Raw genomic sequence first — 26,120 nt, forward strand, 5'->3', positions numbered from 1 at the left:
TAAACCTTAATATGCACTTCATGGTAGGAGCTCATAGATCCTGGTGCTTTTTTCCCCCTTCCTTCCCCTCCCCAAAGCCTATGCATTGTTTTGTTTCACTTAATTCCCCCTGGAAGGGTTGCAGGCCCAGACACCACCTTGTATTTGTACCCACATGTGATTGCCTCCTGCAATCCATCTGTTTACTCCTCTAAATGAAAACTGCTGAGGAGTCATAGTGGCACAATTCCCGCTGGCTGTTACTACTGACTTCACCTGACTGAATCCTGTGGCTTTTTTTCAAAAAAGGAGAAGAGGGCAGAAGAAACTGAGGCGTAGTTTAGCGTTACCATTTGCCTCCAGGGCCAGAGTAAACTTTCTGGCCTGAAACCTCCTAGGCTGTTTGCAAATTGTAATAAGGGACAGAGTGCTTGCCCTATTTATCATGAGTGACAATCACACTTCTGTTCAGCACCGTATCTTTTCTTATCCTTACAAGGCTGGGGTGAGGATAGAAACAGGATCTTTGCCCCATTTTGGCTCTGTTAATGCCCCAGGGCCAACCAGCTTTGCCCAATGTTTCCTGCCTTCACTCAGATGTCACACAGGAAATAAAAATTGGGCCAAACAATTGGAAGATTTGATTTGGATGGCAAACATACACAACAAAACCCCTGTTGGAAATGTGTGCATTTGTGCATTCTAAACAGAGAGAGAGAGAGAGATTATGTACAATGCAGAATTGAATTACGTTTTTAAAAAGCAAATTAATGTAGACAACACATACAGAACTGAACCACAGATAAAACATTTAATTAATCAATTAATATCATTGAGTTCCCTGCTTGCCATTCTCCTTTTCTTTCCAACCAGGATGATCAAAGAGGCTGACAATGCACGTGTGAGAGAAAGAGGGAGAGAGAGAGAGAGAGGGAGAGAGAGAAGGAAGGCAGGCAGTCAAACCAATTTCATCATGATATATGCATGAATGGTAGAATCATTTTAAGACAGTTCAGAAGACCCAAAGAGGTGTTTCTTCCTTTTGTTCTAAAAAGCAAGCATTTGTTCCATAATTTGCAAGCAATAAAAGAGGTATATTTCTTCCATATATCCAACAGACTCGCCTCTTTAAAAAGTACATTTCCTGCAGATCTTGGTGTCCCGGGACTAGAAATTGGATAGTTATGTTTCTTGGAATCATACATTTGAGATTTTTTCTGGACAAGGTCCTCCAAATAATAAATAGGCTTATTGCAATCCAAAGCTGTTACAGTGTTTGACAATCTGCTCAGGGCAAGAGGGAGGTGCGTCAGCGGCGGTCTTATTCCTCTCGCTAGCAAGAAACCGTGCTGAACTCATAGCTGAGTTCCCACACCACACTTAATCAGACCAGTGAAAGTCCAAATTGCCTTTGCACAATTTTGTAATCTCAGCTACATTTAACTTTGTTTAGTTTTGGGGGTGACTAAATGCGTGGGATGAACCCAGCTTGTTTTAGGGTGAATTACATTTGTGTGCAGAAGCGCCTTGTGCCAATTTCCACTAGCCCATCATCTAAGCAATGTTTAAAATACAGGTAATTAGAGGCAAACCTTAATGTCTTTCCTAAAATACAAACCATAAAGGAGAAAAAAAACCCTTCAAAGCTGTGAGCCCTAATTAATGGATACTCTCTCCAGTTCAGCCCACTTGGCACCCACATTGATGTTTTTCTACCACAACTGTCCACTTCTCCCTGGCATTTATATAATTTTAAGTCCTCTACGTTGAAATAGTGGATTTTACATTTCCCATGCTATTTAGTAATCATATTGTTACTTTCTTGTTTCACTGTTTCTCTTGTTTGATTGTTTTAAACACTCTGTTTTTAAGCAATGGAATAACTGCAGCAGTAGGTGGATTAGAAATGTGAACAGTGATAACAACAATATACTTGCATTGTAGGCATGCCTATGTCCTTAAGGCTTCTCTGCAAATGGAAGAAAGGGAATAAAACATCTCCTACATTAGAAATGGGGGTTTATTTTTCTGTTTTGCACAGATTCCTTAATGTTCCTTCAGCATGTGTGTATCCTGACCTTCCACCCTTATAATTCCATAGCTTTTACTAAGCTGGCTCCCATCAACGGCACTCATTAAAAGATCTCCTGCTACCTCAAACCATTGCATCCTTTTGCCCTTCCTTTCTGGAACAACTGTAAGATGCCCGCCCACCTTCCTTCCTTCCTTCCTTCCTTCCTTCCTTCCTCCCTCCCTAGTAGCTCACCTTATAGCTAAACAGGGATATTTGTGCAACACACATAAAAAAGGGGTGAAGCTTCAATCACCCAATTGCAACCACCATCTTAACTTTTTTGACCCCTTCTGCAATCTCCCTATTACCAAGCCTAACTATATGTACCAATTAATTCCAGAACTTCAACATGTGTTTTGATGTCACATGAAAAATCTGTTTTGAATTTTGAATGTCCCAAATCTCAGGCTATCGCTGAATCGCAGGAAATTCCAGTGTTATTACATGACAGCTTAGAGGTGAGGTTGCCAAAATCTCGCAAAATGTGAAATCTCATGAGATTTGGGCCATGCTTAATTTTTTAAATTATTATTACACTTGGGTTACTGTGTACCAGCTGCACAAAAAGGTTGCTGGCCCCCACTGTAAAGTTTTATGCACCTGATGGTGAGAGAAAATAATAAATCTTAATCAGATTTATGTATGTTTTTCTGAAGAATTCCTAACAGGAGCTCTGGGCCTTTCTTCTTATTTCTATACTGCAGTGTTCCTCAACCTTGGCAACTTTAAGCTGTGTGGACTTCAACTCCCAGAATTCCCCAGCCAGCAGTTGAAGTCCACACAGCTTAAAGTTGCCAAGGTTGAGGAACACTGCTATACTGAGTGCATCTGATGAAAAGCAAAGCTGAGCTTCATGTTCATCTTCAACTGTTATGAATTCTCCAAGATCCTCTGGAGAAAAGCAGGCCATGTTTCATGGGAATCAGAGCGCACTGATTGTTTATCAATGCTTATTACCTCTCTCCTTTAGCTGCTAATTTCCCCTAAGGGTTGGGCAGAGGAGGAGCAGGGACAATTAGGAGCCAAGGAGAAGTAAGAGGAGTAGAGATAAACAACATAGCAAGAAAGTGCAGAGACGTGGCACTGCTGTGGGTGGCCAGGTGGCCTTTCAGAATTTCCAGGGGAGATTCTCCCTAATGAGCACAATGCAGATGTTTCTGCAGATATCCTGGGGAATCCTGAGGGTTGGGAATCTGGAGACTTGAAGTTGCCACATGCCTGGTGAACACCACACCAGTTTAAGGAAGGTTACTCTGATCAAACCATCCAAGCTCCTACTATGTGCCAGAGTCATTGTATAAGACAGGTGGCCATATAAATCCTGTAAACAAACAAACAAACAAACAAATTAAAATGGTACCACCATTTTGTCTCACAAAGGTATCCTTTCCAGGTGAGAAAAGCTCAAGAATCGCTTCTGAATTTTTCTTTGGATCATTGGAAGTGATGGATGGTGCAACTGCTACTGTTTGTGTTTTCTGTTGCACATCTTTGGATCGCTCTGCAACCTGCGTGGTTGCTCATACTTTGATTTTTTTATTTAAAAAAGTGCCTCTGGAGGCTTCCGTTGTGATATCTTCCTTGGCTTCAGCATAGGAGGCCAGGGAAGCTGCAGAGCGTGGGGAGGATGATGGTGTCGTCAAAGACAAGACTTTCACACACGTTCCTTGGTCACTTCATAATGAAATAAGTGGGAAGAGACCACATTCTACCCCTGAGAATTTTACTTATGAACTCCATATGGGTGAAAGGTTTTGAGGAGGTTGAGAAAGAAATGGGGAGAATGTTAGACATAAGCAATCAGTAAATGAGAGCAGGTTGTGGCAGTTCCATCTGAAAAAACAAGGAAACTGACTTTTTAGGACAGTCTATGCCAGTGTTTCTCAACCTCGGAAACTTGAAGATGTGTGGACTTCAACTCCCAGATTTCCCAGCTAGCCATGCTGGCTGGGGAATTCTGGGAGTTCAAGTCCACACATCTTCAAGTTCCTGAAGCTGAGAAACACTGGTCTATGCAGAGGCAATGAAAGATTGATTATTGTGGGTGCGAGTGGTTGAGATTATTGTCAGCCCTTGCTTGTTTGAGGTGATATGGTACATTTTAACCTTAAATACTGCGCTGAGATTTTGTGAGCGTCTTGGAGTCAACAGATTGGAGCAGCATAGATATCTGTGTAATTAATAAATAATCATACATAAATGATTACGTGCAAGGGTGTGCCTCTTCAGCTACATGGCTTTCTCTTACCTTCTTTTCTGTTGAAAAGAAATTTCAGAAGCAAATTTCCTAACGGATTTCTGCCGGTGGGGGGCAGTTTCTGCATGGCATTCATAAAAGACACACAGGGAACCAATTTTATTTTTGATGAAGCACTCTCTTCCTCCAACTTAACCAGCTTTTTGTTTTCTCCCTGCCAAGGATCATCCATGAAGATGGCTTTTCTGGAGAAGATGTGAAGCAGTACAAGCCTGTGGTCTATAGCAACACTATTCAATCCTTGGCAGCTATTGTCCGCGCCATGGACACGCTGGGCATAGAATACGGTGATAAGGAAAGGCGGGTGAGTTATGGTCTAGATAGCAATGAAGAAATGGTTTCAGTTCATAAAACCTCACCGACCTTGTGGTCCTCAATGATACATTTCTTAGTGAGAATATTTTCATGTGAAGGAATTGAGAAGTTACTCCACCTGGTCTGTCAAGTATGTTTCTAATGGATGTACCTGAAATTATGTATTGGATGCTGTCGTTCACAGAAAGTTTAGCTGCCATGGTCATGTAGACAATGTAAGAGGTTGGTGTGGAGCAAAACCCTCCTTTAAAGCTCTCCTTCCTGATTTGGAGTCCTTAGGTTTTATTGGATCTGGAGTCAGTCCTCCCTGCCCATCCACAATGCTGGTAGGAGATGAGGGGAATCATGGCCCAAACAGGAGCATTTGCATTATAACCAGTGAAATCAATTCATATAACTTGGTTCCCAGATTTTTTTTTTTAAAAAAAGCAGAAAGCCCCTCCCTCCTCCCAAAACAGCACTTTAATTAATGCTTGCCAGCAAAAAAAAAAAAAAGTTCAGTGGTAGGGTGCAACCAGTTTGCTTTTTGCTGACAACTGGTGAAAGCAAGCCAGCTGTAGCATCACAATGCAGGCATGTTAAGGGGCAGGGGGCTTGAAAAAGTGACATCACTGTGGAGCAGAGGTTGCCCTAATTGGTCCCGCTTTGTTGAGGTCACCCTGGGCTAAGCTCCATCTGGGGACCAAAGGCGAAAGATGATTCCTTTAAAGGATTGGCTTTAAATGGGGAATGGCCAAAATAGGAAGTTATATCTAGGGGTACATGCAAACCAGGAGAATCATAGTAACCAGGATATTATTCCCTGTACAAGTGAACACCCTGCCCTGACATCTCTCTCAAACTTCCTTATAACAGAAGATGAACATATTAATGGGAGGGATGTTCTAAATTAAGAATAGTGGGACCAGTACTTGCTTGTTTCATTACAATCTCCCAGTATTTACTTCTTGGTTGGTCTGACTGAATTTCTGCATTACTCTGGAGAAGGGGAAAATATGCATTTAAATTTTCCACCAGCAGTTAGCTGAATATAAACATTAGCTTTGAACTATGGACCTATAGAGGAGTGCAAATTTATCTGGGTAGAAGAATCATATTGGCTGTAACTGTACAGAAATCCAACCGTCTCTGTTAGCAGGCTCAAAAAAGAGACTTACTTCCAAGTAAATGCCTATCGCTCTGTGCAGTTGTTAGCTGAATTGCTGACACAGTTCCATCCCCTTCAGATGGCTCAGCTGTGTTCTCTAATTATGGGGGTTGTTTAGCTGTGAACTTATTCCTGGAAGCACCAGCAATTATCTTCATCTTGGTCCACTGTTTCTTTATTATTCCACTGCAGTGTGGAGTGCAGCATTGTGCTGCGAAACAGCCACTATTCCCTGCAGTCTCTGGTGGGAATTTGAGCTTTGTGGTCCTAGCAAAGGTTTGGTTCACACCTGCCCATAAACCACAGGATTTCTCATCCAGGGATGGCTTGGCATGAATGCCTCCTGGCAGAACATGAGAACTGTCCTCAGGGAATTGGTTTAGCAGCATCAGAAAAATAATGATTGTGGTCCTTGGCATTATGTTTTCCCTGAACCACTGCCACAGGCTTGTATGCACTTGTCATGGCTGTCATCAAGTCATGGAGAGGCATGGGGTTGAAGCTACCTTAGATAAAGTTGGCGTTGGAAGTGCTGTGCTTGGGAGGTCAAAGGGAAAGTTGGGGAGATGAGTCTTCTATTGAGAGAGTGGTGGTGGTGAAGAACCTGCCAACCCCTAACAGGTCCTCAGGCATTTTTCTGGTCCGTTTCTCTGGTGTTATGCTCTTCATGTAGTGCTTAGGGTGTTTTACCCCATGGAGGATGGAATGCCAGAGGCGAGAGAGAGATGGAGAGTCTACATGATGTAAGGATGTCTTTCTCATGGGTTGGGACCACAACTCCCACAATTCTCAGCCAGCATGCTAGGAATTCTGGGAGCTGCAGTCTCAACACATTTGGGGGGTACCAGGTTGAAGAAGATTGGTTTAAGCTATATGGGGGCACTACCTTTCTCTCCTGTCCCAAACTATCTTTCTTTCCCTACTGATGAAGAGTCCAAGGGATGTTCTCAGTGCACCTCAATTTGCTCCTATTCCTTCTTTTATATATATAATTTAAGTACAAAAACAACAGAAAAAGAAAATGGATACATATACTTACATAAAAATACACACATAACATTGTAATCCTTTGTTGTTGTTGTTGCATAACATTTGCACTAAGGTGAAGGTTGAAATAAAAATGCAGAAGATGAGATCTGCTATTGTGATATAAACAAATGAATAAAAAAGAGACCAAATATGCCACAATGTGACATTGTCTGTATATATTCCTAACAGAAGTCAACCCAAATTCAAGCAGGCAGGGCTCCCTTATATATAACATATTACACAGCAAGGCAAACTAGGACTTTTAGAATATCTTTTGTGAAGAAAAAGAGAAATTGCTTAAAAAATAATTGAAATGACTTAGAGAAATGAGCAATAATCATATGTGTTTGAAGCAGTGTATAAAAATATTTAAGTAGCAGTTAGGGATCGGGGAACAAAAAAGGAGAGGAAATGGGGAAAAAATAAAAGAGAAAAAAAAACCAAAGAGAAAAGAGGATAGAAAAAAGAAAAAGAAAGCATGAATATGAAAGCATGAGAGAGAGAGAGAGAGAGAGAGAGAGAAAGAAAGAAAGAAAGAAAGAAAGAAAGAAAGAAAGAAAGAAAGAAAGAAAGAAAGAAAGAAAGGGCTTCCAATATCATGTAAGTATATGTATTCATGTCCTTTTTTCCTTTTTTCTGTTGTTTTTGTACTTAAATAATATATATATATATATATATATATATATAGAAAGAATAGGGCTATGTGAATGCTTTCTTCCTATAATGCCCTTTTTTAATTTTATGAGGTGGAAGGTATTTATAATTTGTTCCTATTTCTGTTGCAAGCTATTCCATCTTGATGTAGGGACAGAATTGTCAGGGGAGGAAAGCACCATCTCATCGGTGTTGTGCTCTGTGTGTGTGTGTGTGTGTGTGTGTGTGTGTGTGTGTTTTCCCATGACTGTTCAAAAATATTAAGGGAATTGAAGCAGCCTGTCCTGTGGAAGACCTTTCCCCTTGAGATCTGGCAGTCTACCCACCCTCTTAACCAGTGTTTCTCAACCTTGGCAGCTTGAAGATGTGTGGGCTTCAACTCCCAGAATTCCCCAGCTAGCCATGCTGGTTGGGGAATTCTGGGAGTTGAAATCCATACATCTTCAAGCTGCCAAGGTTGAGGAACATTGCTCTTAACCTTCTGGAAGGCCATAAAGAACTGATTCTTCCCCCAAAGGCTGGGATAAGGTGGGGTGGGAGACTGAAGATGGTGGTGTTGGCTCCAGGTTTTTATAGTGTTTTGGTTGGGTACCACTGCTGTGAGCCAACTAGAGTTGTGCCTCCCCAGATGGGTGGCCATAGAAGTCTTTTAAATTCATAACATTAAATAAAAATGAAAATTCTACGGAAGATGTTTGCAGTTCTTCCACATAGGCTCTGCACCCCTGCTGTCAACTGCTTTGGCAACTGAACTGATTTTCTTTGGTATCTCCGTCATGCAAGAAGAACCACGCTGAAGGTCATTACTGACATTCATCGATGACTAGAAACCTCTTATGGACTTTTTGCGTGAGAAAGAAAATGATTTTGTGATTTATGGTTTTGATGATTAGAAAGAATAGGTTATAGAAAGAAGGGAATCATGATGAAATTGGAAAGCGTGGCTTGACATGCTTTCTATTTTCTTTTTCTTTTTTTCTATCCTCTTTTCTCTTTGTTTTTTTCTCTTTTCTTTTCTGTTTCACACTCACTTTGCTATGTATTTTTCCTTGAATGTATTATTATTTATGTCAAATCTCTTAATAAAAATGATTTTTTTAAAAAAAAGAAGAACCATGCTGAACCTGATTTTCAGCTGGAAGTGCTGAAGGTCTGTGGAGCAGCCCATTTTTCTCTTGGAAGGCTCTCTTGCCTCATCCATTCTCAAGATTCTGCCTGACCCCTCTTCTCTTCTGCAAGGGATAAGCTTGTCTATTTGGAGGTGTTATTTCTTGCCTTTATTTCCCTTTTGAGTGAGGGGTTTCTGCTGCTACAGGACCTGTAACAGCTTCAGGGTTTGGAGAGTGAAGAGAGAAGATGACTACAGTTGTTCTAAGACATTGGCCAATAGAAATGGTGGTGGTGTCAAAGTGACCAAAACATTGCAGTCCGGCACTACGTACAGGTGTTCAGCCCTCCAGGTTTCCCATTTCTCCACTAGGAGGACCTCTTGCCTCAACCCTCCTCCTGAACATCAGCTTCCTAGAGGTTCTGCAAGTGGAAAGTTGACTTAACAGCTTTGCATCCCCCCACTCCCTCAGTAGCCCAGGCAAAAAAGAGGAGAGAAGGACACTGAAGGATTTTCTTCTTGTCTTCTTTGGAGGATAAGTGGATGCAAAACACCAGACTACTGTTTTAACAAGTTTTGTTTCTTTCTTTTTACATAGAGGAGGAAGGCAGAGATTTTTGTTGCAGAGGATCTGGGCAGCTCAAGGGTAAAGGGGTGAATTTGTTTCTGGTTTTTGGGGTTTACGGGTTGGCAGAAATAAAGATGATTGCAGGCTGTTTCCCAGTTGCTTTTGAGAGATTGAGGAATGGAAACTGAGACAGTGTAGAAGGGGCCTAAGAAGTATGGAGTGAAGCAGCATAAAAAGAAATGTTGGCACATCCTTTGCAAATGGGTCAAGAAAGAGCCATTCCTCCAGGATTAACTTGTCATTGTCAATGAAGTCCTTGTCATTCCTTAACAAAATCTGGATCCTAAGGCCATGTCTCACTTTATCTAACCAGGGCACCAACATGCTTTGGCATGTTATCCTATTTTTGCCATGTCCCCATAACATTGCCTTCATCTTATCCCTAGCCCATGAGGGAGACAGGGTTAAGTCATCCTTAGCTGTGTTAAAATAAATTTTTCTCTCTTTGAGGGAAGCCTCAAGGTGGGTCACATCTGTAGGCTTTGGCACTCTTCATCGTGGACAGAAGTCAGAAGCAATTGAGGCAGGAGAAGGATTGGCAATGCAGGCAGCCAATTCCATGTTGCTATACTTTCTGCTGACTTAGGAATGAGTGAAGAGCACTGTAATTCAGTGCTGGGAAAGCTCTAAAACTAACAACCTAAACTGGCAGAGAAAGAGAGAATGAACCATCTCTTTTTAGGTTTGAGGACCCATAGAAATGGACAACCTAGCTCTTTCTGCTGTCATCAAGTTCCTTACATCCATTAAGCTAGTCTGCTCTGGAATTAAATAAAGGATTTGGTGTGCATCATACAGTTTATTTTCGATCTTGAGAGACCCACAGCTAAGCCAAGTAATACTTCTTCTGCTCTGTTCATTCTGCAGAAGGCTGTTTGGAACGGCCTGTTTATTATTCACCCGGTGACAAAATTTTTGCTCTGTCAATCTTTGTCCTTTCTTTAAGGCCGTGTTGATTATCTGTTGGGTTGTCCGATAGTCTTCATCCTCATCCATTGGCCGAGTATGATGGAACAGTGGCAGTGACATCCCATCCCTCCATTTTAGATAAGTTCTCCTAGACTTCCAAAGGTCTGCTCCTGAGATCAAATCCACGCTTCCATTGCTCAAATGGGATGGGAGGTAATACGATATGGGACACATACTCTGGATGCAGTGCCCAGTTGAACGAAGTGTTGGCTGCTCCTAACTGAGGCAGATGAGGTGCAGGAACATCCTTAGGTGATCAAAAAAGTCAAGATGGCAGCTTCATTTGTGTGATCAAAGCCCTGTCCTTTTTAAACAAGCTTCATGCAAAAAAGGGGTGGGGTTTCAGTTGCACAGTCATCACTAACATCTTGACTTTTTTCACCTGTCTACAGATGCACTCGCTAGGGATGCACAACCAGAACCTCAAACACTCCCCTACAAGCTTTGGGTGCTGCCCCCTGCATTTCTCCAAACATTGAATTATCATTTCTAAAGTGACAGATGGAAAAGTTGCTGAGGACCAGGGGAGTGACTCTGTTTCCTGTTTAATTGAATCTAAAGTTGTTGTGTAATATTAATATAGAAGGAGTGGTCTTTCAGTCTCTTGTGCCTCTAAATGAAGCTGGGGAAGAGCTCTGCCTGAAACACTGAAAGAGTTGCTGCATTACAGGCTGCATTACATTCAGGCAACATGCTTAACCCGATCAGAGAAAAATCTAGGCTTAGTTAGTATTCATCTTGGTTAATCTTGGTTAGGGTTTCCCGTGGCTTGGCATGTTGCATCAGTCCAGCCCATTAACTAATTAACAATCCATTCTGTTTTAATGTATTTTATGACCTGTCCCAAATGGGTTAGTTCAGTAACCAGAATACTGGTGTTATGTGAACACAGCCAATACTGAGCTGGCTGAAACAAGTCAGTGACTAGGTTCATACAATGTGCTTAATCTGGCTATTGAATTCACCCATTTTCTGGTTCCAAACAATACATTGACTAACAAGCTATCTAAACAAGTTGGGCTTATACAACTTGCTAAGCCAGGACAATAAATCAAGATTAATTAATTTTATTCAATTGAGGCACTGCCCAACTCTGAACTGACTTTGGGCAGTGTACATAAAACTAAACAGAATAAAATATAATAAAATAATTATAAAAAGAGAGAAGGAAGAAATAAAGAACAGGAACTACTGGCAAGTCTGGCTAACCACACCCACTCCCTGAAACAAATCCCACAGGGACCCCAACAACCCTCACTCAAGTCCCGGGAGATGCCATCAGGGTGGGAGCCACATGGATGTCAGGGAGAATCTCATTCCAGAGGCAAGCTTCTAGGGTCCCAGTAGTTGGCCTTGTTTAACTGAAAGGAGCATGCCAACTCTGTCAGATCGAACCAGCTTGTCTGATCAGTCCCTCAAGTAACCAGGCCTTATACCATGTAGGGCTTTGTACTGTAGGTCATAACCAGCAGCTTGAATCACACCCAGAAGCATACTGGTAACCAGTGCAGCATGTGGAACAGAGGTATCACATGGGTGTGCCAAGGCATGCCCATCACTGCCTGCTCCACTGCATGCTGGACCACTGGAAGCTTCCAAGTGGTCTTCAAGGGCAGCCCTGTGTAGAGCACACTGCAGTAGTCAAGCTGTGAGATGACTAGGGCATGAGTGACCTAGCTTGGCCTATGGCTCAAATGTTCTACTGGGTCTTTAACTGACTTTCTGCAAAATCATCCCGTAAAAGGCAACTTACTTATGCTCTATGTCAGCTTGCCCAATCAATAAGGTCCCGTTGTTGACCCGTTGGGTTGCTCTCAATGCAAATGTAAAAACTGAACCAAAGAAGAGTATAGGAAAAAGGGTCTGTATTTCAAATGTGTTTTGCACTCCTGTGTTTTCAGGAAAGACGATTTTCCACTTAGGCGTCAAAAAGAATAATAATTTTTTTTTAAAGTCCATGGCAGGGAAATTAGCACACCAGACGGAGATTGAAAGCGAAGTGAGCTGCGTTTTTTAAAAAAATTGTCATTTTTCATTTTCATTTACACTTTTACATAAATTAGAAGAGAGTGTTTAGAAGGATTCAGTTTCTATATGTTCTCACAAACATATAGTTATGGATTTAAAGCAGGTCTATAAAAACCTGTAGAAATCCTGCCATGCTAATGCAGTCAATAAAGTGGACACAATTTTTAGTGATTTACACATCCCTAAATGCAATTTATCTGAAGGGCAGCAGATTGAAGAACACTGGGTTTCTCTGAAGCATCATCAGAAATTTGAAAAGAGTCAAGGAGAAATCATGGCCATCTTCCCTTGCAAGAAGCAGAATTCCCATTTCTGTGCTGCCCAGGATTTTGTACCAAATAAATATAACAAAAACATCCTATCAGAATCGTCATTCAGGCTGGTGGTTTTTCCAGTCTGCTGTGTTGCTATGGTTAAACGTTGGCTCAGCTAAGGGAGTGGCAGCCATCCAACATGGCTGCGGTTTCACCACAGCCAAGAAGAGCAGAGCAAAAGATTTTAAGGAGCGAAATTACAATGAAAACAAACTCAGCAACCATGCCTTGAAAGGTTGGTAGCTTAAACAAGGTTATTGAGGAAGGAGAAGGACAAAATCTGGATGCTTGGGAGGACTCCAAGGCTTGCAAATATGTTCAAAAATCCTAATGTACACCCTCTCCTTCTTGAAATAAGCCAATGAACATTAAGTATCTTCAGATCTTTCCAACAATGCTGAGATCTGTGGGAAAGGAAAACAAGATAGAATACCCTGGATAAACCTGGATAAAAACAGGTTTACTGTGGGAAAGTTAGACACTCTCTGCTGATTACAACACTTATTGTAACATTTATAATATCTTCTGTCCATAATGATTATATTTTGAACATTTGAGTTAAGATGACAAATGGCTAGGCTTTTAAAAGAGAGGTCATTTTATTAACTCCTCAAGAAAAAGGCATTTCTCCATGGTGTTTTCCAACACTCACCTTTCCTTCTCTGGGAGAAAATTTGAAAGATTCCTGAGTGATTCGCCTGCTGTAATTTCAGATGTTTCCCTCAAAGTCCTACACTAGGACCAAGAATTTGGGCTGGGCTTCTGAAGTAATCCAAAGAGGAGCAAAATATGACTGTGTCCAAAGAATCTCCATAGCAAGAAAGAAAGTAGGTGATGAAGTCCAAGGAAGGCTATACACTGTCTAGCATTGATCTCCTGGAAATGGAAGGAGAACATGGTGGTTTTGAAGTCCTGATCAACTCCTTAGTAAATGGCACTTCTGCTGCCATAGCATTGAATTTAAGCCTCCCTTAAAATTAATGATTTAAGCTCACCTCTTTGATTCACTTTCAACCAGGAGCTGCCAGCTATTGGGTTGTGGTTAGGGAAATAAGTGGTTGATCTTGGTGGTGGACTAAGGTTGGACTGGAATGGACTAAGATAATACAGACCTCCTCTTTCAGGTCAGAATCAGAGCCTTCACATTAGTGCAGAAAAGCTCCATTTGTAAACTTAGGGAAACACTCTTCATCTAAGGAATATGGTAGTCATGCACATCTTTGCAAACCAATTATTTTTAATAACATTATTTGCCGGAGAGGCAAGTGTGTATTTCTTCCTAATGAAATTTTGCTTCAGACAACTTAAGTGTCATCTTCCTCTTTCTAATTTTAAATTAGAAAGTAACTGCCAAAAATGGATTTCAAAAAATAGAGAGAGCAAGAGAAACAGGATCTGACAGGCTCCTGAATGACCAATTCATTTCAGGGAGGATTTTCTCAGAATAGGAGTCCAGGGAGAAGCGTCTACTTTTCATGTCAAAAATATCAGCTCCAGAATCTCCAGTGATTAGGGACACTGCCCGAAGAACTTCAAATAATGAATATTTTGATGGTCTTGACATAACATATTTCTCCTGATTGCAGAATTAATCCATTGCATAGATTCAAGCACTGAATCACTGACTAAACCAGCTAGGATTGGATAACATTAACCCAAGTGAGCAACAAGCAAACTCAGCATACTGCTAATGCATCTGCAGCCTCTCTGGGGACCTGGTATTAAACCTGTTGTGTGAACGTAGCCATGAAGAGTCTGAAAGAAAATGGCATGTTCTGTGTGACTGAAGATGCCTAGTGGTGGTGAAGGGTATAAGAAGCAGATACTTTGCTGAAAGTAAGCAGGCTTGGTTTAAGTCAAGGGCTAAGCTACTGGTTGCACTCCAGATGTTGTTGAACTACAACTCCCAGCATCCTTGTCCTATGAAGAGCAACTGAAGAAACTGGGAATGTTTAGCTTTCAGAAGCAAAGATCAAGGGAGGAATAAGGTGGCCTTTTCCCAGTTCTTGAAAAGATGTTGCACAGAAGAAAATCAAGACCTGTTCTCTGTTGTTCAGAAAGCAGGACACAGATTCCTTTCCTTTCCTTTCCTTTCCTTTCCTTTCCTTTCCTTTCCTTTCCTTTCCTTTCCTTTCCTTTCCTTTCCTTTCCTTTCCTTTCCTTTCCTTTCCTTTCCTTTCCTTTCCTTTCCTTTGTTACAAGAAGCATCAGGCCCCTTAACTGCAAAGCATGACCAAGGAAGCAAGATTCACACAGCCTTTTTAAAGTCATTTTTCATGCCCAGAACTAGGGGTTATCTCAAGAACTGAGATGGAAATCCTGCAGTCCTCCTTTATTACTGATCCATTCAAAAGTGCTGGGGTGGGGGGTGGAGGGGTGTCTTTCTGAAGCTTTTTGCATGCAAGCCTAAAACAGCATTCCTGATCTGCTAGTTGCTTGTGTCTAGAGATATTTCTCTTTCTTACTCAGCCTCATCTCCATCTCTTATCGGAAGGCAGATGTTAGAAATAAATCTTCTTAAGAGTCATTCAACAGTGGAACGAATGACTGAAGAGATGGTAGGCTCCCTTTCACTGGATGTGTTGAAGCAAACTCTGGTCAGCCACATGTCAGAGATGTCTTAGCTTGCATTCCTGCTCTGAACAGTTGGCTGATTCACTTGACCTGGTAGAGAGAAACACAAGCCCTGTCTTTCTTTGTGAAGTGAATGGTCCATGCCGATACAAAGGCACTCAGGACAAATAAGGTTTATTAATCCATTTTCTGCAGTTACAATACCCAAAGTAGGTTGATGAGAAGTATAAACCCAGCAGTTCTGCATAGTGTGGTAATCATCCCAGGGGTGGGATAGAGACTTGTGTCAGGAACCGCTGCTGTGGTGGGAGCCTACATAAAGAAGCATAAAGAAGCTTCTGGATTTGGAAATCATGACATCCTCCAGATCACTGGCTCCTCCTGGATGGGAAGGAATAAAAAAGGACATGCTGTCCCAGTGGTGTCTTGTTTAACTAGCTTCGTTCCAAGCTGGTTCTCATGACACAGCTCCGATCAACAGTTTTCACAGGACATAGATATAGTTATCTTACTCATAGTTTACTCAGTGAGCCTAATTTCCTGATCTGCACAACATACTGTGCCCAGTGCATGAGGTTAAAATCTGGTGGGCTATGTTGTAGTTCTATGTGGCAACACAATCACAGTTGGCTCCAAGAGGAAATCTAATGAGGGGCGGGGTTCATATTGGTCCTTGGGATATAGTGTTTCTGATACACGTGGATGGTGGTCATAACTGCACTTTATTAGCTTGCCAAGACTTTTAGGAAAAAGCAAAGCATAGTGTCATCTGGGAAATATAGCAATGTCCTTGTCATGACTTCTCCAAAGCTCCATCATGCTGAGACATAGTGACCTTTTCATCAGAGGACAACATGTATGAGATGTATAGATCTATCCTGGGCTTCCACCTCATCTTCTTCATAGCAGGTTTAGAAACCAGCACATATGGGTGGGAAGACTCCCCCAGACTGAAAATGTAACAAGTGTTGAACATGCTCATTGAACCCTTTCTCCTGCCATTTCTATTTCTCTTTTATCTTATCTATTCATAACCTCCTCTTTCACTTTCCGAGCAAAGGCTTTGCAGCAGGAGAGCTGAACCATAATGAAGAGGTTGGGTTTCTAGGCAGTTTTGTGGTTTTGCTTTGTTTTTAGGTGTGCATGCATTCCCCCACCCCACCCGGGAAAAAAAAAAGAAAAAAAGAAAATCTCAGCTATTTCCATTTGCAGAAAGTCTGGCAGCTTCTGTGAATGTGCTTCATTAATAAAATACAGTGGATGCCTCCGAGTTGCCACAGGGAGATGGCAAGGCAGAACAAAAGAGACCTAGAAAAGACTGTGACATTAATGCAATATTAAGAATGAGGAAGCTGTGGGGTTAGTGATTCACCATTAGGGAGCCAGCAGCAATTCCTGTTGCAAAGGGGACAGGGCACAAAGTGAAGTGAGAAGATACAGCGAAACCATGGAAATCTAGCAATAGACCGCTCAAAGGGGCTAGTTGCATGCCTATGAAATTGAGAAGGTGGGGCCAGTAATAAGCTCTGTTTTCTGTCTGGTTTGAATTCAGCAGTGTCCCTCAAATAAGCAGTTACCTAGTTCAGTAGATGAATTTGGTATGCTGATCGATGTCATCATCATTCCAGACTAGGTTTTTGTATAATTATTCTCCAACTTAGATTGTCATCGCAACCATTTCCTCTCTTCACATTGTCCACTGATTTACTGACCAGAGTAGTCATGGCAAAGGTGGAACCAGATTTCTTTTTCCTACTCTCCACCCAAGTACGGCTCAGCTAAGCAACAGGCCTTGAAGGCAGAATTCCTGAGAAACCATTATTTTCTCAAGGTAACGTTCATGTGTCCCAGGAAAATTACATTTCCCAAAGTCCCAAGAAATGTTGTAGGTGTGTTTTCATGAGGAGGGAAGAAAGGATTTCTAGATGGGCTCACAGATTGCATTGAGCTCTACTTTGTTCTAACAATGATTTGTATACATAAAACTAGGTAATACACCATGGTTTAAAGCCAAAACCAAACAATGCAAATTATGACTTAGGGCAATTAATTAATTCAACCTCTCTTCCTTTCCCACTACTGCTGAAATGTTAGCCTAGTTTACCCTTGCTGTAGCAAGCAGATAAAGGAGTCTGAGGACTTTTAGGCCTTGAGGCTCAGGGAGAAATTGAGAGAAGGGAATTATTAGACCTCTGACAACTTAGTCGGATGTCTGGGAGATTCTGAATTGAATCCGGTACAAATTGAGCTATGCAAAGGGTGTTGCTTTGGGTTTGGGACTTCTAGTCCTAGTCAAATCAATGAGATTTTAATTGCCACTAGCCTGGATGTGGCTTAATGTGGGAACATCACTCCCCTGCAGAGGTTCAACATAATCTTTGAGAGCCAGGATGAAAACATGGCCCCAAGCTCACTCATTGGTTTTCCAAAACACCTTGCTCACTCTTGCTTTTTCTCACAGCCTTCTAAATTGCTCGAGAGCTAAACCCAGGGCCGAATAATCTTAGTTGATGATTATCCAAAGCCCATCCTTCTTTGCGTCATACTCATGCATCTTGCTGAAGCAAACTGTTTTATAATTTGAAACTGGAGATGGAACAGGCCTGTGGGGAATCTTTAAAAAATGTCTGGCTGACAGAAAGGAGTTACAAAGATTTATTGTGTCTGTAACGCATTTTGTTGGTCATTAAAACATTCATTGGTGGCCCTTCATCCTTGTGAATTTCAAGAACTGTTGCTCTTGGGTGACTGATGTTAGATTTAGGGCCTGCTTTTATCCTTCTGCACTGTTTAAATATATTTATAAATCACAGAAGCATGAAGTTACCAGCTGCCCAGTCCACTTGCCAATTGCAAATGCCATGGTCCTCCAGCAAAGCCTTCCAGAAGTTTCTCACAAATGATGGAAATTGGGGGTGGGCACTGAGCTAAGCTAAGCTGAGGAATGCAGTGATTGACCCAGGGACAACTCACCTGCTTTATGTTTGAGTGAGGATGTCATTTCACTATCTGCAAAGATCTGTTTTTATTGGAAGAGCATTCAATCTTACATTCTTAGATCAGATGCCAATCAGTTGCAGAATGCCTACCTCAGTGAGAAATACGGCCTTGAGTTGGTTCCAATTATCACATATTCCAGTCCTGAAGTTACCTTGTGGCAATACTCACACTGCAAAGTGTGATTGGATGCTTCTTCTGTTGAGTTCTTTTCCACTCTCCAGAGCTTTGAAGGTGTTGGAAACATCTCTGGGCTTTTTTCCAAATGCTGCACACTGCAGAAATGCTTACAAAGCATGCTGTTGGTCTCCTCTTGTAAAAAACCTCGGGGGCTCTCAACCAACAGCCTGGAATGGAATGCCTTCCTTGGAAATATGGGTGGCAGGATTATTTGGGGTGGGGGGTGGGGATACTGCAATACTTTGATTTTGTTGCAGATCCACCACCACCAGAACCCCAGCTATATTCACACAAGACAACAGGCTGTGTAATCTTAGCAGCATTCCCACAATCAGCTAGGCTTGGTTAGTTTCAACTGTAGCTTTTTTGGGTCATTCAGCATCTTGTGTTTACCCACCCAGCCCAGCTTGGTTCCTTTAAGATTCAGTGTATTATGCAAATCCAGAAAATGGGTTTATTCTTTAGCCAGCATGTTTTGAGCGAATGCAGCCTCTTTGCAGCTGGTCCAAAAAAAAAAAAAAAAAGACAGGCTTTCTATTTGGGTGCCGGAAAGCATCGTGAATGTGCTATGATTCTTGAAAAGTTTTCAAGACGTTCCTTTAGGGTTAGGGACCAAGGTGAAGCCTGAGAAAGTTTGCAAAACGCAAGAGAAGAACTAGGTCCTCAAACGAGGCCCATAAGGTCAATTTGGAGAAATTGAGCTCTTGCTCATATTTTCATTTTTATTAATTTATTTCAAATACTCTACATTACTTTTCATTAAAAGATATCTGCAAGGGATTTACGGTTGCAATTACATAGCTTTGGTTCACCATCATCACCTAGGCATGTTCTCTTCCCTTTCTGCCCAAACCTCCTTTGGGTTGATTGTCTGGGCCCACTGGAATCTCATTCTGCTTTTCAGAGAATCGCAGTTGGCCCGCGATGAGCTTTTAAAGATATTCCTTAAAAGGATAGCATTAATTTCTCCCTGCGTCGGCCAGACTTTTTAAATGGTTGCTGAATCACTGAGTTGAATCATCCCGGTTTCTGAACCACACCAGCTCTATTGTCCCATGTGCATCCCCGAACTGATTTCTGGGACAGTTTGGCCGGTTTTGACTGGCAGCTCCCAAAATTCCAAAAGATCCCTGGGATCTTCATCTGTTCTGTGAATGCTGTTTGCCCTTTTCATTCTAGGAATTGTAGAGCTGAGTGCATGAACTGATGATGGCAGTCAGAGTCCAGGAACTAAGTGTGAGGTTGCTTATCCTTTTAACAGGATAGAATAGTCACTGAGATCAGCAGTGGAGTAAATACAGTGAGAGAGAGACAGAGAGATTCAAATGCTTCCTTCTCCCATCTTCCAAAACGTGGTTCTTTAATTCAGGAACGGTTGCATGATTAGGGGTGCCACTCTCTAAAACGTGTGTGCATCCTCTTTGCATGTCTTTCAAAAGAAAAAGAAATCCATGCCCTGCAAAGTACTGCCTTGTCAGTGATTTTGGCAGAGCAATTTTAGGGGACTTCAAGGACTGGGGGGCGGGGGGGGGGGAAATCGGGGGCTAAATGCAACTTAGGGTTCTGGGTTGCCTACCTCTTCTCAATTAGAAATGGGGAAGAGATGCATTTTGATTCTCCTATGATTCATTAAAATTTCAGCAGTTCCACCTGACAGATCCTAAACAAGAGAGCACTTGCATTTGGAGATGGCTTGCTTTGGCTGTGGTGAGGAAGAAACAGTTCTATCTTCTTCTCGTAAGCCTCCACTAAGGGAAGCTGTGTTCTTCCCTAAAGGAAATTTGCTTCTGCCTAGTTAAACTGATGCATACAGCTTCAAACTAGCTCCCCTCCCCCCAAAAAACCACCCGGGGATGTTTTTATTGCTCCTTCCAAGGCCCTGGTCTCTTCCCCATTATAGAAGTGTTTCCAGGGCCATTGGCTTTTCTTACAGATGGCTATAGCACAACCGGTGTCCATGGGGGTGAAGGTAATTTTTCTTTTAAATGCCTGATTGTAGAAGGCAAGATCATATACAGTGGTACCTCTACTTACGAACTTAATCCGTTCCGTGACTCTGATTGCAAGTCAAGTTGGTTGCAAGTCGAAGTAAATTTTCCCATAAGGTTCAATGTAATTACCGTTAATCCGTTCCGGCGTCCACAGACCACGTGGCAGGGGCGGAAGAACGGCCGCTGACCATGCAGCAGGGCGGAAAAAATGGCCGCGGACCATGTGGCACGGGCGGAAAATGGCTCGTAAGTCGAGGTGAGTTTGTAAGTAGAGGTAAATTTTTGGGGCCGGAGCTGATCATATCTTGAAAATTTCATAAGTAGGGGCGTTCGTAAGTAGAGGTACCACTGTACTCTCTGCTCTTGCAAAATGCTTCCTTTTCCTGAAAAACGCCTTTTCCCTGCACTTGGAGAGCTCTAGGTCTAGAGGAAACAACGCCAGAAAGGTCTTGCCAGCAAGAAGGAAATGTCCTATATCTTTCAGGGACTGGGATAAAAATGCCCCATTGATGGGGTCACAGCGATGGAGTGAAAGGGAACAGGATTTGCTATAAGTTTAGATTTTGGTGTGTTCCCCAATCCTCTCCACAACTCTGCTATTTCAACAGCTCTTTGGTGTATCTTGGTTGTCCTACCTGATTATCTGGCCATCCAGAGTCACTTGGATTGAGATGGGCAGTTACAGAAATTGCATGAATGAATGAATGAATGAATGAATGAATGAATGAATGAATGAATGAATGAATATTGCCAGCATAGCAGGATTTTCCTCTGAACCCCTGTTGCTCCTAATCAGCACATTGTGAAAGGAAGAGGAGAATGCAAATGTCATATCACTAATCAATATTGTTTCTCATTTTCTTGTTCAAGGATGGGGCATGGCAGGTTCTGCAACAGTAGCTACCCAAAACTGCATTGCCTGGAAATCCATGGGCAAAATCATTCAGCCCACGGTGGATTGGTCTATGATTCCCATCCACTACCTTTCCTCCCATACCTGACAAGAATCTTTTTGCCATATTTTTGAATACAGCTATGTTTAACCTTGTGGATCAGCAATTAAGCTGGAAAAATGGATATGAATTGGCCAGCAGGGCCATGTAAGATACTGAGATTGGTATCCTTCCCACAAGGATTGTTGACAGCATTTTTGCATCTCCAGTTCTTGCAGTTTCAGCAACTCCTGCCCAGTGGAGTACTTTTTCTTTTCTTAATCTAAAGCATTAAAACCTTCTCAAGAGCTGGCATAAAAAAACTCATTAAAGCCACAGCCAATTGCATCTGTTCCACAGGGGTTAAATGTTCTGTCTTGGCCAAACATTTCTGTGCTTTCTGCAGCCAGCTCAGTTTCTTCAGCCCTGTCCCATTCACTCCCCGTAGGGCTGTAACTTGCAGCTCCTGCTAACACGGCAACAGCCATTAGTTATCTCTCCAAAAGGGAGCCAATAAGAAAATGGTCCACAGTCCATCGTAGTCCATGTGTTCAACCTGCAAGGTTGCATAACAGATGTGCAACAGGGTTGCACAACAGATAAGGTAAGATGGTGGCCTCTGAATCAAAATAAAATTTCCAAGCACTTTTCTCTGTTCCCCAATAAAACCCAACTCTAATCACAAGGGAGGGGAGCCAAGAATAGATTTCAGATGTCAAGAGAGAAACTCCAAAGATATATGACATTTCCGCTCAGCACTGATCATGAATATTTGATATTCTGCCTCTCTTCCACAGTGTAACTCAGGGCAGAGCATGTGAGGTCTTGGAGTGCAGCAGAACAGAGGTTTGGATAATCAATTGCCCTATTCCAGCTTGGTGCAAGAATTCCAAGTGACCCCTTATTGGAAGGCAGATAGAGCTGCATTAAATTGCAGAAGGCAAAATGATGGACAGTTGAGTCCATCAGGACCATAGACAGCACCCTTGACAGGTGTTGGTGGGAAGTCACTCAGGAAAAGCTGCTGTCACAGCCATAAGCAAGGGCTTTCTTGGGCCTTCTGAAGGCTGGCTGGGAGATACTTTTCAACCTTGGTAAAAGTAAATTGCCACTTACTTCAAAGCAAGTGCATATAGTTTTGTTGGGTGATCCCAGAAAAAGGTGTAGTTGCTTTAATTGGTTCCAGAGAAAGGCTCCATTGATGCTCCCACAAGTTCTGAAACATGTTTTGGAGGCTCCATAGTAGATTCTCCATGCTACCACCCCAAGACCTAGTCCAGTGCCTGAGAAGTTCCCAGCCCTTACATTAGGGCTTCACTAAAGCATGGGTGGAAAAATCCTGGCTTAGCATTACATGTGAATACAGGTACTGAATTGTAGAGATGGAAGACAACTCATTAGCTATCTAGCCCTTTCCCCTGCTTGACACAAGGACTCCAGAATGAATGCATCCACAGCAGAAAATTTCTTCTGTTCAGCAACTAAATGTTTCTCCTGACTACCTTCCTAGAATTCCCTAGTCCATTAAATCTAGCCCTCCCTCTGTATGGCTGCAGAGAACAAGTTATAGCTTTTATTGGTATGACAACTGTTTAGATCTTTTAAGACCAAAGTCCTTCATTCTCCCCTGATGTCTTCTGATCATCCTGGTGGGATATCCTGGTGGGATATCCCTGCTGTAACCCTGGGTGGGTGGCACCCTTGAAATGTGCTGACACTGGAACTCTCAAAATTCCCAGCTATTCTCTAGAAGTTGTGGAAGTTGGAGTCCTATGCCTTTGAAGGATGCCAAAATGGGAAGGTTCTCCAACAATGCAAACGTTATCTATGTCTTGGGGTACTAGACAGCTTTGCTCCCAGACATATTGCTTAAAATTAACCAGACAAGTGTCTTCCCTCTTAGAATAAAGGCCTTGAATTGTTTAGTCAGTCTGTGTGGCTGGTGACACAGAACCTGGGACATCAGGGTCGGTCAGTCTTGCAAAGTAGTCCAGGCAGAAGCACACCCAGAAGTAGTATATCTAACTTTATTGTAAGATTACATTACAGGTAGTCCTTGATTAACAACCACTCATTCAGTGACCATTTGAAGTTACAATGGTGCTGAACGAGTGGTACTTATGACTGGTCCTCGAAGTTCTGGCCATCCCAACACCCCTGCAGATACATGATCACGATTCAGGAGCTTGGCAAACAGCTTGTACTTACAACGGTTGCAGTGTCCCATGGTCACATGATCGTGATTTGCGACCTTCCCTGCAAGCTTCCTACAAGCAAAGTCAGTAGAGAAGTTGTCAAGGAAGATCAAAAGTTGCTCCTGTAAGTCACTCCGACCTCTGTTGCTTTTTCTCCTGAGGAGCCCAGCTACAGAGTATGAGATCCTGGGGATCTCATACTTCATAGTGCGAGCCAGCCCACAGCACACCCCACACCCACACTCTATAGCACTTGCCTGCCTGCACTTCCCCGGCATCACATCAGCCACCGGCGCACCCTCCCACACCCAGCAGCAGCCACCCCCTACCCAGCCATGCTCACGATGCATCGCAGCAGCCATTTACCCACCTGCAGGTCTGCTTGCAAGCCACCCAGGACTTGTGACTTCCTGCCAGCTTCCCCATCAACTTTGCTTGGTGGAAGCTGGCAGGAAGTCATGAGCAGGTCCTCACTTAATGTCCCGCAATCCTCACTTAACAATGTCAGTGGGGACTGCTGGGATTGCCATCACTAAGAGATGTGGTCAGATGACATCACACTTTATGACCACATTGTTTAGCAATGGACATTCTAGTCCCAGTTACCACTGTTAAGTGAACACTCCCTGTAACAGAATCTTGCAAGTCTGAAAGTCCATCTCTCCCCCCTCACCTTTACAGTCCAAGAAACTAGGGAGGGTCCCTTCTGAGACATTTACCACACCCCCATTCCCTTTGTGGACTCAGCTGCTACTTGTCTGACCATTGCCCAGTCTGCGGCTCTTCCTCCTGTCTCTCAAGGTCATTCCCACAGACCATTACAGGGTCTGTGCATGCAGTTCAGTGTCAGTTCAGTCTGTGCAGGCAGTTATCTTATTCTTCTCACACATTATGCTTTCAGCCAGAGCTGCCTGATGCCAAACTGGCACTGCTGAGAAAGTGTCATTCCAATGAAAACATATTAGTGTTAGTGATGGCTGTTTGGGTGGGGCAGCTGAAATATGAGAATTAGCTTGGGCTTTCAGGAGTGCATTCCATAAGCTAGTCAATCTCAGCTTGCGAGATATGGACATGTTTGTATTTGTGGTGCTGGAATCGCAAGTTGGGTGCTACTTGTTACCAATGACTTGCTAGGGCCACAGTGCTCCCTGGTGGAAAGCTATTGTTACTGCTTGTTGCTGGCATGTCAAATCATTCCATATATTATGGGCAGTGTTAATGTCCTGTCACTTCAAGAAAGCCATATCCTGGATCCATATAGAATCCATGTTGCCAACAGTTTGATAAGATTTTTGAGAGCATTTAACTGAAGATCTGCTGGATCCAGATGGGCTTTTCACACAAACAATCCATGAAAGCAATAGATTACTCTCCAGTTGTGCCCAATCCTTCTTATCACTCATAGTTGCCCAGGAAGGATGAGACTAATCAGGGCTTTCCAGAATGAAACCATCAAATTATGAAGTTGGAAGGGAGTACAGTACAAGGATCAAGTCTAGCTCTTTGAAATGTGCAGGAAAACTGAGTAAGTCATCTTCAAGAGGTGGGTGTCCAGCCTCTTCTTAAAACTCTCCAGAGATGAAGAACCCACAGCCTCCACAGGTGAACTGTTCTACTGTTGTTACAGATCTTCCCATCAGGAAGTATTTTCTTATATTTAAGACAATATCAAGGTACCTGCAACTTATTCCCATTATGTCTGATCCTAATTTATGTAGCAATGGAGTTTCCGATCATCTTCCTTTGACAACCTTTTATGTACTTGAACACTGATATCATGTTTCCCCTCAGATTCCTTTTCTCCAGATGGAATGTCCCAAGTTCCCGCAGCCTGTTCTCAATTAGAGCATGTCCTGAACACTCTATCGTCTTCTGAGTCTGTTTTAACCTGTCCGTATCCTTCTAGCCTATCAATATTCTGGAAATGTGAGGCCTAGAATTGAACATTAAGAGCTATAGTCTCCTCAGTGCCAGAGAGGAATAATGATTTCTCAAGTCTTTATATGATGCTTCTAAGACAGCCCTTGTGCATAAGCCCTTCTGGAAGCTGCCTTACATTGCTGGCTCATGTTCAACTTGTTGTCAGTGACCACACCCAAGTCTTTCTCAGATGTAGTGTTTCCAAGCCTTAAATTCCCCATCTTGCATGTGGCACCAGAGCTTATTTTCTTATATGCACAGACTGTCAAATCCTTCAGCAAGTGGTAGCATGTAGCTGGTCTTGTTTGATTTTAGAAGCTGGACTTGGTTAGGACTTGGATGAGGACCACCTGGGGATTGTAGAGCTGTTGGCTAGACTGAAAAGCTGGGGAGAAATCCCAGAAGAAAGCAATTTCTGTAAAGAAAACTGCATGGGTACAGTCACTGGGAATCAAGCTCAGCTGAAGGCCACCTTTGCCTTTAGACCAGTGTTGTCCAAACTTGGCCACTTTAAGATGAGTGGACTTCCCCATGCTGGCTGGGGAATTCTGGGAGTTGAAGTCCACTCATCTTAAAGTGGCCAAGTTTGGACAACACTGCTTTAGACTGTCAAATCAGAAGTTTTCTCCTTTTTCTCTCTTTTTAATATGTGTACTAATAAACCCTTGATTTAACAAACTACAGTGGCGAATGGATATCTGTTATAGCAAAATATCCATTAAATTCAAATAAGGTTTAATGCATGCTTATTTTACATATTTTGCCCATTTTACGCATGTATACATTAGAAATGGGATTTTGTACAGACACATTATATGTAATTTATGCA

The 26,120-nt window shown here is 42.5% G+C and overlaps 1 protein-coding gene across 2 annotated transcripts in view; it reads left to right on the top strand.

Annotated features, from left to right (window-relative positions):
- GNAO1 (G protein subunit alpha o1) overlaps nt 1-26,120 on the top strand; it is a 215,640-nt gene that overhangs the window by 83,632 nt on the left and 105,888 nt on the right. For both annotated transcript variants that reach the window (XM_088135920.1, XM_088135919.1), the window contains exon 3: nt 4,473-4,614. In XM_088135920.1, the coding sequence (XP_087992046.1) occupies nt 4,473-4,614 (142 nt within the window). The remainder of the gene's footprint in view (nt 1-4,472; nt 4,615-26,120) is intronic.

Source organism: Python bivittatus, unplaced genomic scaffold (genome assembly GCF_059951505.1).
Source record: "Python bivittatus isolate LINGU-HERP-01145 unplaced genomic scaffold, Pbiv_v1 ctg000190_np1212, whole genome shotgun sequence".
Lineage (NCBI taxonomy): Eukaryota > Metazoa > Chordata > Lepidosauria > Squamata > Pythonidae > Python > Python bivittatus.